Source organism: Solanum stenotomum, chromosome 6 (genome assembly GCF_019186545.1).
Source record: "Solanum stenotomum isolate F172 chromosome 6, ASM1918654v1, whole genome shotgun sequence".
In the NCBI taxonomy this organism is placed as follows: Eukaryota; Viridiplantae; Streptophyta; class Magnoliopsida; order Solanales; family Solanaceae; genus Solanum; species Solanum stenotomum.
In genome coordinates, this window is record NC_064287.1 from 36005448 (window position 1) to 36020288 (window position 14841).

Genomic DNA, 14841 nt, shown 5'->3' on the forward strand with positions numbered 1-14841 from the left:
TTTTTCAAAATTTAAAACCAAACCTAACCAAATCAAACCAAATATTGATTTTTTTTAATTGGTTTGGTTCGGATGGCGGTTTGGTTTGGTTTTATAACCATAACCATGAACAACCCTAACTACAAATAGATATAGATATCTTCATTCCTGATTAATCTGTGTTACTTAAGAGTTGAATATTGTGTTAATACTTGTAATTTTTTTAAGAATAAATTAAAATAAGAAAAGGAGCAGAGAGGAGTAAAATCAAGTTTCTGTCATATAACACAATCAAGATTAGAGTATAACATGTTTAGGATCAAAGATTACAGACAGTAAATGATCCTCAGCTAAGTAGTTGAGACATGTCTTTACTCACAATTTTGAAATATATCCTCTCTTTCCTCATTTGTCCTCTGTGTAAGAGTTCCCTTTTAGCTCCATTACACACTTACCTAAGATAAGATGGTGGAAATGTTAATTTTTACAGACGATCAACTACAAATTAAGCTCAGATCAAGACTACCTTATCAACGGTACAGCTAGCTGGGGAATGATCGAACATCTAATGACTATTCGTTACCCCCATCAAAACTGCCTTGACCATTTTGTCTTCTCTTGTCTCTCCAATTCTCGCCCCACATTTTAGCCTCTGCAACTGCTCTTTCTCTATCCAAATCCCTGTTTAACATCCTTGCTGTTTCCCTTGGAGAATCTTCCTTCTCAGATCCTCCATCCACGTCCCATTTCCGTCCTGATCCTCCTCCTGCCCCATCTTCATTCCTAAATATTCTTCCAACTCTATCATCTTTATTTCTCCTATCAACACTGTCTGCCCCAAATCTATGAATTTGCCCAGGAACTGTACCAGGATCATATGACTGATTTGCAAGATAAGAAAGGGCAGTGACCACATCCCCAATTAGCGGACGACCAGCAGCCTGTTCTTGGATACACATGGAGGCCACAGCTAAAGCCTGGTACAGACCTCTCATTGGAAATTGTCCTTGAAGACTTGGATCAGCTAGTTTTGCAAATTTCCGACGATCATTAAACAGTGGCCTAGCCTGGATATACATTCAGAATTACAAAGGATAGTCAATCATTCAATTTGTTATTTTCACACAAAAATGTGATCAGTTGCAGAGCAAGGAATTCTGCCAAGGGGATTCAAAAAATACAACAATGACACACTTGGGATTTGAACCCATCACTTAAATTACTTTCACTTGAATCCCCTTCCCAATAGGTGGCTCCACTCTTGGACATGATCACGAGTAAAATAAATCAACAAATTGCTAAACTAAAGGAAAGAAATAAGCAGATTAATTACCCATGCGACAAGGTTTTGTTCTCCCTGAGGTTTGGTGCTGTCAATAGCCTTACGTCCAGTGATAAGCTCCAAGAACACAACCCCAAAACTATAGACATCAGATTTGACAGTCAATTGTCCAGTCATGGCATACTCAGGGGCACAGTAACCATAAGTTCCCATGACCCTTGTGGACACATGTGACTTGTCTCCAGTAGGACCAAGTTTTGCTAGCCCAAAATCAGAAAGCTTCGGGAAAAAGTTTTCTTTAAGCAATATGTTGGATGACTTGAAGTCCCTATAAATAACAGGAGGGTTCGCCTTATCATGAAGGTGCTCCAAACCTTTTGCTGCACCAGATGCAATCGTCATTCTCGTGTTCCAATCTAGTGGCTCTTTATCAGGAGGGAGATCTGCACACCACTTATTCACATGAGATCACTAAAGAACACAAAGCCTAGAGTCACAAAATTCTGCAGTATATTATTGTTCATAAAAAACTAATGAAACGGGTAACATGCAAGATCTAAGTTGAAAACTGGCAATCAAAAGTATGCCTTAGAGAGAAATGGCTAGGTTTATAAGACAGCTATACAATCATAAAGCCATAAGAGCTCTTTAAACCACCATCATATTAGGGACCCATGGGATACAAGGATTCTATTCTTCCATCTCCTAGTCCTAAATTATCATCTATACAACACTGGTTCTTCGGATATAATCCCGGGCATATCCCATAATAGAATGGGAAGAGTGGCAGGCAGGTTTCAAGCATTTGAGGACTGTCACAGAAACAACAAGGCAGCATTAATAATGGAAAGGTAAAGATAACCTTCCCTGAGATTATAAATATAGAACTCATCAGGCGTACTTACTGCATAACAAGGGTTCAGACTCTTAGGGATGTACAACATTAAGAACAATAAAATGTACAAACTAAAGGAAAATCATAGATGAGATGAACTAACACCAACCCCACCGATTTTGGATCCGTGAATATTTCCCTCAGATAAATGGTGTCATGGCCAGTAGGGTTTGAGATTTGAACTTGGAACCTCAAGTTCAAGGTGAATTTTGAACCCCTAAAACACTAAGTCAACTTCTACTCGTGTTTAGGGGATTTAAAATCAATATATATCTGTACAAAATTTAAAAGTTACCTTATATATAGTGTAAGTTTTTACCGAGGGAGTTCGGATGAACACCCTCGGCCACCACTAGATCCACCACTGGTCATGCCAATATAAGACATTCTGGTGGGACAAGAAATGATATTATCACTGCAGTCGGTTTAGATCTAAGTCCATGTGTGAGGAACAATATTTTTTTTATTCGTATGTGCAAGGAACGAGTCATATGTAACTACAGACTGAGATATAAGATTACATGGAATATTGGTCGCTGCATATAGCACAATACTACATTTAAATATGTAGGCAGATAATATATATAAGCAACAAGCACAAAATCAGGCCTAGCCACCCTGATGAAATCAACTGGATGCTTTGTGTTATTTCATGGAAAAGATTCCTCTAATGAGAACTTGGGTACTGCCAGCTTGAATGCTTGCAGAATATGGTCTCTTCCAGGCAAGTTATCCCAGTCATTTTCATTTAAGGGGAACTCTGCAAATTGTTGTACTGATTTTTGACTTTTCATATAGGTTTTTTCTTATAACCCTGGTGTCTAGACAAACATGTGCAGTATTGTGCACTAATTAATTCTATGTGGTACCTGTTACCTCCAACCAAGGCAAGTACCACACCAACAAGGGTTGTGGTGGAGTGGTAAGTACTCCTTCTTCCTTAACCAAGAGGTCTCGGGTTCAAGTCCCCTTGGGTACGGAGTAGCTTTTGTTAGGGAGCGCTTTACCCCCCAATGTGGGACTTCGTGGCGTGAATACAGATTTAGTCGGACTCCAATGTGGGTACCGGACACCGGGTGAGAAACAAAGAAAAAAAAACAAGTACGACATAACCCTGACCGCCAAAGCTTGGACAAGTTTTTACATAGGAACTCAATTTTAACCAAAAGTTCCTTTGCTTTTACTTATCCTGCTTCGAGGAACACCACATTGTTTTTACTTATCCTGCTTTTACATAGGAGCGCATTGAGCTAGCTTTTTTGAGGTTGAGTTAGAGGCCCCACTGTCATATTTTTTTGCAGAAGCAAAGAAAAAAAAGAGATGAGTTTGGTTTTAAATTTAAATTAAAAAAAAAAGAAGAAAAATAACTTCAATAGAACAAATTGTCACATGTATAGACTAGGGAGCAATTCTTTAATGTAAGGATGCACTGCTTTTTTTCGAGGAATTTCGCTAACACAACTCAATTTTGTTCGAAGCAAACAAAAGAAAAAGAAAGGAGAAAGAATTTGGTTTTAAAATAAAATAAGAAAATTAAAGTAAAGATAATAATTTGAGTATAACATATGTATAGACCAATGAAAAATTTAATTCACCTGATCAGTGAATTAGTTGAAACAGATTTTATAGGATATCTAAAAATCTAATTCCTGTAACTGTCAAGAATTGAAATAAATGGGATCAGGAAAAAGAAAGAGAAACGCCAAATTTGATATTTGATTTAGAAAGAGAGAAATTCAGAGCTGGTTGGTTATGGAGAGAAACCATATAGAACAAACCAGTATGTCAAGTCTGATTCTTTTTTTTTTTAAGAAAGGGCCTAACAGTTTTAACTATATAGACTGTGTGACTTCTGACGAAGGGTGCTCAACTAACCACCCTTGGACTCGAGTGCAAGTATTCGATATGGGTGCACATCTAGAGGTTGGATCCTTCATGATCTAACTTTTACGATTCGGGGGTACAAATATGGGTGCAGAGGTTCAGCTAACAAAATTCAACTATCTAAAAATAGATTTATAAAAGTATGTCTAAATTACGAGACATTACGTGAAAAATTTATACGTTATTCTGAAGAGAAGCTATTGATCCAAGATGAAAATCCCAGAAGGAGATAAAAGAAAAAGGACTGACATAGAAATTTTTATATATAAACTATTCCATGTTCTTCAATTTCACCTTAGCTTTTGTTTTTATTTGTCCCAAATTTCTGTATGGATTTTTGTCAAAGTACTCATAATCAATTGACCAGATCAGTGTTCTGGACGGCGAGAGGCGACAAAAGGCGACCAGGGCCTGCCTCGCCACGTGGCGAGGCGAGCGGCGAGGCGCTCGCCTTTTTGAATTGCGGCGCCAATTAATACCAAAAATTAAAAATATTTAATTGCATATATAAATATCCAAAATCTCAATAACAATAACATATATTAGCAAATATTTCAATTCAAAAACATAACCCTAACGAGATAAGTGATTTAGGTTAATGAGTATAAATAAGTCAAATATTTTATTTTATTTTAAAATGTAGGCAGTGGGCAGTGGCTTCAGTTCTTCTTCAGAAATTAGACTTCACAATAAAAAACAGAGGGACTGAGAGAGTACTAAAAACAGAGCAAAAGAAGAGAAGAGAGATTGATTCGAGAAAAGAAGAGAAGAGAGAAGTCACGACTCACGTAAGAGAAGAGAGAACTCGCAGCAACAGTCGTCGCGAACTCGCAGCAGCAGCAGTCGCGACTCGCGACTTCAAGTTTCCAGTCGAACTCGCAACAGCAGCAGTCGTCGTGAACTCTAATTCCAGTCGAGGTATTGATTTCAAGTTTCCAGTCGCGACATCAGGTTTGAAAAAAGACCCAAAAAAAACCCTAATTTGGCTTTTAATTATTAAAATTCAGACTTTTAAAAAAATAATCAAAAAGGCGACGCCTATTACATCGCCATTCCACGTCACCGAGTCGCCTTGGCTCGCCTTTTTGACCTCGCCACGCCTCGCCGAAAATAGGCGCAGACCCCTCGCCACGCCACGCCTTGTCGCCAAATGCGAAAGGCGCTCGCCTTTAAGAACACTGGACCAGATCGTGTATGGATCACACAACCGTGTCGTGTCAACATGGGTGCGGCACAGAAATAAAGAGTCTGAACAACTTAGGTCATTGTAGCTCCACCATGGTCTCTCCCTCCCGAAGAATGTCACTATCCAGATAGTCCAACAGTTTTGTCTTTGACAAATATTTTTCTGAACATTTTTTTGATAAAAATGTAATTCATATAATAAAGTTTACAAACATGTAAAATTCTATCTCAAGAAGAGTTCAGAAGTTGCACTGAAAATAGATATCCCAACTTCAGTTTTGGGACACAAGAAGTAATACATATGGAATATCTTGCTGCATGTTATGGGGTATAAGCCACATGCTACATAAACAGAGAAGAAATATAAATCAGACAAGCAGAATGACATGCAAAATAGGTTACCATGAAGGTGATCCTCTAGTGATCCCAAAGGCATGAACTCATAGACAAGAAGCCTCTGGTCCCCATCAGCACAGTAACCAATTAAATTCACCAAGTTAGGATGATGAAGAAGACTAAGCATAAGAACCTCCACTAAAAATTCTCTATTCCCCTGAAGCCCATTCCTATCCAATTGCTTAACTGCAACAACCTGGGAAGATCAACCAATTATTCATCAAACATATTTAACTGAAGGAACAAAAGTTTACAGCAACTACCTGGGGCGTTCAAGAATCTTCACATTTAATGGTTGCATAATATAAAATAAATTCAAACTTCTGGCGAATGAAACCTTGACAATGATTAGAGACCGAAGCTTGGACTTAAGAAGCTTCAAGATGGTACTTCTAACATTTTTGTCCATATAGAGTCAAATGAGTTGAATATCTTATTTCCTTGTGATCCACTCAGAATGTTCAATCACCACAGCTAATGGCACATGTTAGAAATGGCATGGCATGGTATAAGCGTAAACTACTAAACTATTAATCTCTTGTTATTTCTTTCATCCAGCATTTTTCTGAGTTTCTTCATAGAAACTATCTTATAGATTTGAGAATTAGTTAACGTGAGTTTTATGAAAATGCCTTGCTTGAACATTTAGGCCTGAAATTTACCTCCTTTTGTAGTGCTCTTCAAGAGTCTAGAAGAAACGTTATCAATAATATGTACAACTACACGGGTAGTTTCAAGAAGAATTATTTTATGAATTATGAAAGCTATGGAATTCTACAGCACTGTCTTGCTTCAACCTTGTTACTAATTTATATATGCTAAGATACTCTAATTGGCAATGTTTTATCAAAAAAAAAAAAAAAAAGAATACTCTAATTGGCAATGCTCCTCAAAACTTTAGGAGTAATGGTAATAATAACGTTGTTTAGCCACAAGGGAAGTTTCAAATGATAGCAATCTCTCCTTCAATATTGGTGAAGAAGTTGACATGATTGTAATAGGAAGGGATACATTTAGAAAAAGTTATCACAGTTTGTAAATAATTAACATTTACTTGAGCTTGCTTTATTCAGATTTATTAGTTTCTCCTTAAAATATAACCAGAAGCCCACATACTGAAACTTTTGTAGCATCATTGGTATTTATGACTTGTGAGTTTCTTTTGTGGTTGTATCTGGCAGTAAACAATACACTGACTTTACTTCACAAAAATCTTATAAGATCAGAATACACTAGATTTATGCTAAGAAACAAGGGACAAGAATTCGAAGGTGTTTTGATAAGAATCCGGTTACTTGAAAGAAAACAAGAAAATAATGCAGAATGGAAAATATGAAGATTAAAGATAGGAATTTAAAGATATGCGAAATTCGATAATAACAACTCCAAATTTTATAATAAAGTGTTAAGAACCCTAATTGATCTTCGTACTTAAAAATTAACGGATCAAAGCTAATTATAGTATTAATAGAGTCAATTCAAGAACTTAGATAACAAAGTGATCTAGACCCCTATTTCGATGAAATTAGAGACTAAATACTAATTAGTATTTACATTCTTTCTTTGTAAAAAAAAAAAGAAAAGAAGACAAATACATTCTTTAATTTATTTTAATAGAAACTAAAGATATCAAGTTAAGAATTAGACTAACCTCTTAAAGAATGTTTCTTGCAAGATAAAACCATAGTCATCAAACAGAAAGGTGTAAAAGAAGAGAAACCTTTCAAATTCTATTAATAATAATGTTGTTGTTCGAAAAATAACAAAAAATCACTTCTTGTTATAAAAATATTTATATTATAGTTGATGTTTATTTTGTATGTATCTTTTGGAGAAAAGTTAGGAACCCTAACTTAGGGACCAAGTTAATTTTCCCCTATAAATTAAAGGATTCTCTTCATTGTAAAGAATCCCTCCAGAGAATAAGAAGTCTTCCCTCTTCTCAGTTCTCCCTACTATATTGTTCTTCTTATAGTTTTATAGTTTCATAACATGTTATCAACATGAGATTCTAAATATCATCACCTTCTAGTTCATTTTCTTGTTGGTGCTGGCCTTACGATTTTAATTATTGTGCTAGTCACTGAGATTTGGTCTGATGCTAGAGTCAACAGATATGTTTTAATTTGTTTATAAATTTCTACTTTATTCAATCAGTTGGTTTAGGCTTACAGATGAAAATCATGGACATGGATAAGATTATTATACAAGAGTTTGATGTACCCATACTCGTGCAGCAAACGGTGGAGGAAATCAAACCAGTAAAGTAATTTCTTTGTCTTCCTACTCTCCCTTCAAATAATATTCTAATATTATCATAACTTTATCTCATAAAATGTGGATATGACATGGTCAACAAGTTATTTTTTTGTCATAAAGGATGTTTTCATGAGGTAAATAATATTGCCACAAAATTGTACACTGAGCTTTATAAACTTTGGGGTATGCATCAATAAGATATATATCCATAAAAAATGGTTATACTTTCTAAGTTTTAACATGACTAAATTTGTTAATGTTCATGGCCATTACAAGTGTGAATATTTCTAAAGGCTAGTAGGTAAGTCTTCATTGGGTAGTTGATTATTTGTTTACTTATTTTAATTAATTTAGAAACACGACTTTGGAGTTTAATCCTTGTATATATAACTAGGATCGTTTAATTGAGTATATAGTTAATTACAAGTCCCTGTGGGTTTGACGCTCTGAACAACACTTTATTACTCGTACGACTAGGTATACTTGAATGTGCGTTCAGGGAACAACAAATATCACACTTCTTCCCAAACTACCTAACTAAAGATAAGGAAAGATGCGAAATTTGCATCAAAACACACCCCTTTTTGGGCGTGGATTCAGCCCTCTTTGTGCTGCATGTTTGACACTCTTTTGGGCTCCATGTGGCTCAATTTTCTTCCTTTTGGACTTGAACTTGGACCATGAAATATTTTTTTTTGAGAAAGGAAACATTACTTCTATTTATCCACAGGTATACTACATCAAAGTGTAGTCCCCCTCCAAAAAGTTTTACTTACATCATTCCTAGGATCTTCTAGTTACAACCAGTCAATAATATTAAACACATTTTCAGCATCTCCCATCACTACTTGCTTACACCAAAAATAATAAAGCCCTAGGCAATTAGTCTTTATCTTCTGGATATTGTTCTGTTTTCCTGGACCATGAAATATGTGTATCACTTAGTCCACTATTTGCCATAATTCCTGGGGTTATTCTTGGGCTCTTCTTCCACGATAAGCATATTCTCGGGCTCATTCTTGAGCTCTTCTTCCACGATAAACATCTTCTTGATTCCCAAGCTTTATCCAAGTCCTTTAATGGATGTTTGTCATCATGATGCTATCATATGTTTTCATGATATTACATATGTGGTAGAAGGGACAAGAAATCAAGACAAATGCATGAAAATGAAGGTAACACGAGTTTTACTTGGACTATATCTGTGGAATATCTTAAAATTCTGTGTCTCCTCCTCCTCTATTGTATTTGAATTAATGCATTATTTTCCTGCCACATTAATCAGGCTATAAAGACAAATTGGTGATATCTCACAATTAAGTTCTATAAGAAAATGAGCCATCTAGGATCCCTTAAAATTATCCATCTAGGATATGACAACTTAGCATTTCAGCATATCAAGCATAATTTTCATCTCCATCATGGGGAAATCTTGGCTCTGTCCCTGAGCAGATGAAAGGGAGTCCAGAAATCAAACTCCAGCAGATTTGTCATTGGAACATGATGTCTTAAGCTCCTATTTCCTACCAGCTACAATAAGCATCATTAATGGCCTGCTTTACCATTTGCTTTTCGGTGTTCAACTTGGTGAAAAAAAAAGACCGAGAGATCATTTTCTGGTTTACTTTTAGCCAGATGCAGCCCCTCTATGAACATGTGTGCTTTTAGATTCATTCAATGCACACAAGCGGGGTGATTGAGGTGATTGTTCCACAAATTTTTAGTTTCTTCACACAAGACTACAGAAAAGGAAGACCAAGTGGGATGAAAGAAACTAGTGATAACCAAACAGATACAATTACGTTCTATTTCTGAATATCACTATAAAAAAAACTTGGTTCTCTCCTTCTACCTATCTCTCCTCATTTCCTAACCAATTACCTCTTATGTTCTGCCAACATGAGAACTACCAGAACAAGGAAATCTTAAATAATTAAAGACTGGAGGTCAGTTAATTGGCTCCTCTACCTATTTCTTTCAAGCACATTGTAACAATTTCTGATATAAGAACTGCCTATGCCAGAGTGCTGGCAGGCTTCATACTGCTACCCCGAACCCTCCAATTCCAAGTACTAGCAGAAGGAAAAGGAACAAGGGGGAAGGGCCGATAACACGGACAAAAAGGGGTATCACCTGGTTGCATGATAATCTAGGAGAACTAAAAGAACAAACCTCAAAAGGAATTTACCTGACCGCTAGGTAATTGCCCTTTATACACACGACCAAACCCTCCTTCACCTATAAAAGATTCTGGCCTGAAGTTATTAGTAGCAGCTGCAAGCTCACGGAAAGTAAATGTATGTGCAGCAATCTGAACATCAGGTGCATCCTTTATCCCCAAAAATTCTCTCTTTGAACAATTGGTACTTCTTGTTTTAAGTCTGTCTGCCCCTGTAAGTAAAACAGTGGAGATCCATAAGTAGAGAAAAAAATCTAACTTAGGAGCTGCGAACAGAAAAGGGAATAATCCAAATAGACCTTTCATCCAAATTCTATCCCCATTTCATTTTTTGGGGGAGATTGATCTTACTTAAATCCCGTTCAAGATTGATACAGAGACACCCTCCGATCAATTGAGAACCATATATCTTGGGGAATCTTAATAACTTAGTTGGTTGGCTATCTGGAACTTAATTTCCCCCTAGTTAAAAGAGAGAGATCAACATATATCTTGGGGAATCTTAGTAGTTGAGTTTTCAAGTTGATGTAATAAAAATAGATAATTTGATAAATGGAATGAGAGAAAAGACAAACCTGAAGATAACCTGGATATATTTGAGGGAGCGGTGAGATGGGGTTGCTTGCGGTTAGAATCATCTCTATCTTTTTGGGGATTCAACTTCTCATCCTCTTTAGAATCAAAACAGGAGAAGCAACCCATTTATTAACAGATCCAATCAAATCAACAGATAAAGCGATGTTCCTCAGCTCAATCGTTTACTGTGTGATCAGCAACAACTAGTGCTTAGATGAAGAACCAGTAAGATTTACAAGGGGAAAGGATAATTTGCTTGTAGCCGGCTTTTCATTACATTTACACACTTTTGCTTTGTGCGCGTCTTTTTCTCTCTCTCTTCCACACACCGATACATACAATTCTACAAGTGTGTTGCTATATATATATATATATCTCTTCTAAAATTCTCCCTAAAACCATCTTTGACTTACATCTTCTACTACTACTTCCTTTCACATTCACCGGTAGCTGGTTACCATAAATATCATTCCCTCCCTTCACTTTTTCTTAAAATATATTTTTATTTTTATTTATCACTTTTGACATATGAAAAAAAAGTATTATATTTTTTCATATTTACTCTCACCATTAAATACTGTTTAATCAAATTATTTTTCAAGACTTAATACTTTTTTTTAATTTTTAATACTCCTTTACCATCATTTAATAGGGATAATTTGGTAAAATACATATATCAGTAATTATTTTCACAATAGATGTGTGTTAAGTCAAAATATAACAAGTAAAAGTAAACGAAGGGAGTATTATTTAATATTAGATGATGTATAATTAATATTTATATTAAATAAATATCTATATTATATTAACACCAATGAATAATAATAATAATATTGTTGTTGTTGTTGTTGTTGTTGTTGCGTGAGATTTTTCTTTATATTTACAAATTTTCTTTTCAAAACTTGGTTTTTAAAAAAGTAAAACATAAAATACAACATTGAAAAAAAACAAAAAGCTCATTCTCTCTAAAATAAAAAGAAACATCATTTCGTTCCACTATTTCACAAACACAGTTTTAAAATCATATTTTCCAAAAAAATTAGTTAGAGTTCATTATTTTTTAAAGTATATAATTATATATTTTAAAAAGAGATGAAAATAATTTCCTTCCTACCAAACTCACCCTAAAGAGAAAAAAAAAACATGAAAAAAGATTTATAATATAAGAGTACTTATTTCTGTTAAATAATACTCCTATAAGAAGTACTCCTAAAATATAATATAGATATTTATTTATTCATTGGTGTTAATATTTTTTTATTCATATATCAAATATATGTTGGTTATATATTTCATTCATTTACATCGGACTTATTTTTTATCCGCTCATATACAACTTAATTACTTTTTTCTTACTACTATTTAAATTCAAAAATCTCAAATTCTGACTCCACTTCCACACAATATTGCTTATTAAGAGTCTTACCAACTTACAAATAGTCAAATAAGTTCCGTTTACCGATATACGAAGTCCTGCCTTATCTGATTGCAATTCCATCGCATCTCTCCCTATCATGTTTTTACCACTAATAGCTTACTTTCACTTTTTTATTACTTCAACTATATTCGTTTCAACGAAAGAGAACTATAGTCATTATAAATTGATTACTTTACTTAATCTTATCTGATATTTTGGATAATGTATTGAGATTCTTGTAAAGTTGTCGATATATACTCCATATTGATGCTAGGCATATTTAGAAACCCATTTAATTATATTTTATTTAGTATCAAAGGAATTTTTTTTTTTTGTTGACAAAGACATTATTATCCTTCCTTTGAAATAGAAATTATAGACAAATAATTATGAGTAATTGTATGTATTAGCTTATGAAATAATTAACTATGCAGAATTTAGTTATTTATACATATAAATAACAAATTAATAATATAATAATCATAAAGTGAAATAAAGAGTATGAATAGTCATATCACTATAATTGGAAATTAGAGAGTGAAATAGAGAGCGGTTGGAGATAGAGTTAAATAGAGATGGATTGGAGATGGTCTTAGTTAGGATTATGTATAAAATTAATATAGTGTTTATTTTGCAATTTAGAAATTCAAATAACTAACACATGTATGAGTTAAAGAGAAAATCTATGTAAAATTTATTCAGAATAAAATTTAGTATAACTTACATAAATCTCATAGTGTAAAACCTAAATTACTTTCTATCCCTATTATTTTTCTAATTACATAAATCCCATGTTTTTTAGGCATTTCGGATACATAATTAAGGATCCAGATACATTATTGTTGATACATTATGTATCAATCTGTTGCACTTATTAAGGAAAAAAAGCTGAAAAATCAAATTAAGATCTCATAGTATCCATCGTATCCATCTGTTGCACTAATTAAGGGAAAAAAAAACTGAAAATCAAATTAAAATCCCATAAATTACGCTATTCCATTCCAAATTATTGTCAAGAATTCAATCATATATGTAACAAATCAAAAAATTCAAAATTTCAATTTCTTCTTCTTGTTCATCATTCTCTTTGTTTCATAAAAAAATTTGTCGAAATTTTGGATAAGCGAGATGAGTTATGAAGGATACAAAAGTGATGGAATTGTTGTTGGACAAACAATTTCTTTTGTGAATCTTCAAGTTCATCGAATATCCTTTTGATTTTGATTCAAGATTATCGAAAATTTTGAGATTCAAAATTCTTCTCCCAGTTCATTGAAGATCCTTTCAGTTTTTATTCAAAATTGTTGAAAATTTTGAGTTTCAAAATTGTTGAAAATTTTGAGTTTCAAAATATTTTCCTAGTTCATTGAAGATCCTTTCAATTTTAATTCAAAATTATCGAAAAATTTGAGAAGATACATCATGAAGATCCTTTCAATTTAAATTGATAAGTGTTGTATTTCTACTAGATACATTAAATAAGAAAGTGTTGCCCATAAGATTTTAGATTTGAGATCGATACATTATTGTTTGGTAATTGTTATGTATCAGATACATTTAGTATAAATTCGAATTTACGTATCATAAAAAAAAAAATAGTGCACGACACATTATTTTAAATATTTTTTAAAAAATTTCGCTAATATAATTTAAAACTATTATTATTATTCACTATGAAAAATGCAAAAAATTTAAATGATAAGATGAAATATTTAATTTAAAAATCCATAACATAATAATTTAAATACAAGATAACAATACAATACATAACATAATAACTTTAAATACAAGATAACAATACAATATATAACATAATAACTTTAAATTCAAGATAACAATACAATACACAACAATGACAAGATGTCATAACTTTAAAAATCACAACAATAATTTAGTAATCCGGTAGATTGTTTCCAGATTTACCAATATTCGAAAAATTAATGTATGATCTAGAGAGTTGTCATGATTGTGATTGCGGCTATGATGGTTGATTTTTTTTCCCAACTATTTGTAGTTGATAAATAATAATATAATACCGATGAAAGAGAAGGAGATTCCTTTTTATAGAGTTAAATAAAAAATTGGGTTGGAGTTGGTTTTCTCCCAAAAATAGAGAAATCTATATTTGGAGATCAAAATAGAAAATAGGGGGAAATTCAACAAAGCTAATGAAATTCGAACCCAAACAGCTTAGCAACAAAAGAAATTTGTAAATCCTTTTTACCACCGAATCATCTAGCTACTTCTGCATGTGGGTTCGCAGGTTAAATAATATATATACTAACTAGATTTTCAAATACAAAAATATGGTGTTTACGTAATAACTATTGGGTTCGTCCGAACCCCCCTAATTCTACTATAGCTTCGCGCCTTCGCCCCTAATGGTATATATGTGTGTGAAAATAGAACCTTTTTTTATTTTAATTTGAGGTCGTGGAAAGGGAAATAGGGAGTGGATTGATAGATGGAGAATCAAAATGCCCTTAACAAAGTGAGAGTTTAGGTGGTCAATCAACTAAGCTATTGAGATTCCTCGTAAAAATGATACTCTTAACGGTGTGTTTGGTATGAAGGAAAATGTTTTCCTGGAAAACAAGTTAATTTTTTACTTATTTTCTCATGTTTGGTTGTGAGTAGAAAATATTTTCCGGAAAAGATTTTTAGTGTTTGATTTATGAATGAAAAATATTTTTGAGAAATATCTTTTATTTTAACTAGAGTAGAAAATAATTTTTGAAATTGAAAATATATTTTAAAAAAAAACTTAAATTTTTTTTGGGGGGTGGGGG

At 33.4% G+C, this 14841-nt stretch overlaps 1 protein-coding gene across 1 annotated transcript; it reads right to left on the reverse strand.

Annotated features, from left to right (window-relative positions):
• Window positions 1-241: 241 nt before the first annotated feature.
• LOC125869078 (serine/threonine-protein kinase PBS1) lies at window positions 242-10967 on the reverse strand. Its single transcript, XM_049549642.1, has 5 exons — window positions 10635-10967; window positions 10069-10271; window positions 5628-5817; window positions 1313-1704; window positions 242-1046 (listed from the first exon to the last, which is right to left on the reverse strand). Exons 1-5 carry the CDS (start codon window positions 10759-10761, stop codon window positions 552-554), a joined length of 1407 nt encoding a protein of 468 aa, XP_049405599.1. The 5' UTR covers window positions 10762-10967; the 3' UTR covers window positions 242-551.
• Between the last annotated feature and the right edge of the window lie 3874 nt (window positions 10968-14841).

Coding starts and splice junctions, on each gene's coding strand:
- LOC125869078 (XM_049549642.1), bottom strand. CDS start 10,761: ATGGGTTGCTTCTCCTGTTTTGATTCTAAAGAGGATGAGAAGTTGAAT. Junction 1,705..5,627: donor ACTAGAGGATCACCTTCATG/GTAACCTATTTT, acceptor AGTGGTGTGCAG/ATCTCCCTCCTGATAAAGAG. Junction 1,047..1,312: donor AACAAAACCTTGTCGCATGG/GTAATTAATCTG, acceptor ATGTATATCCAG/GCTAGGCCACTGTTTAATGA.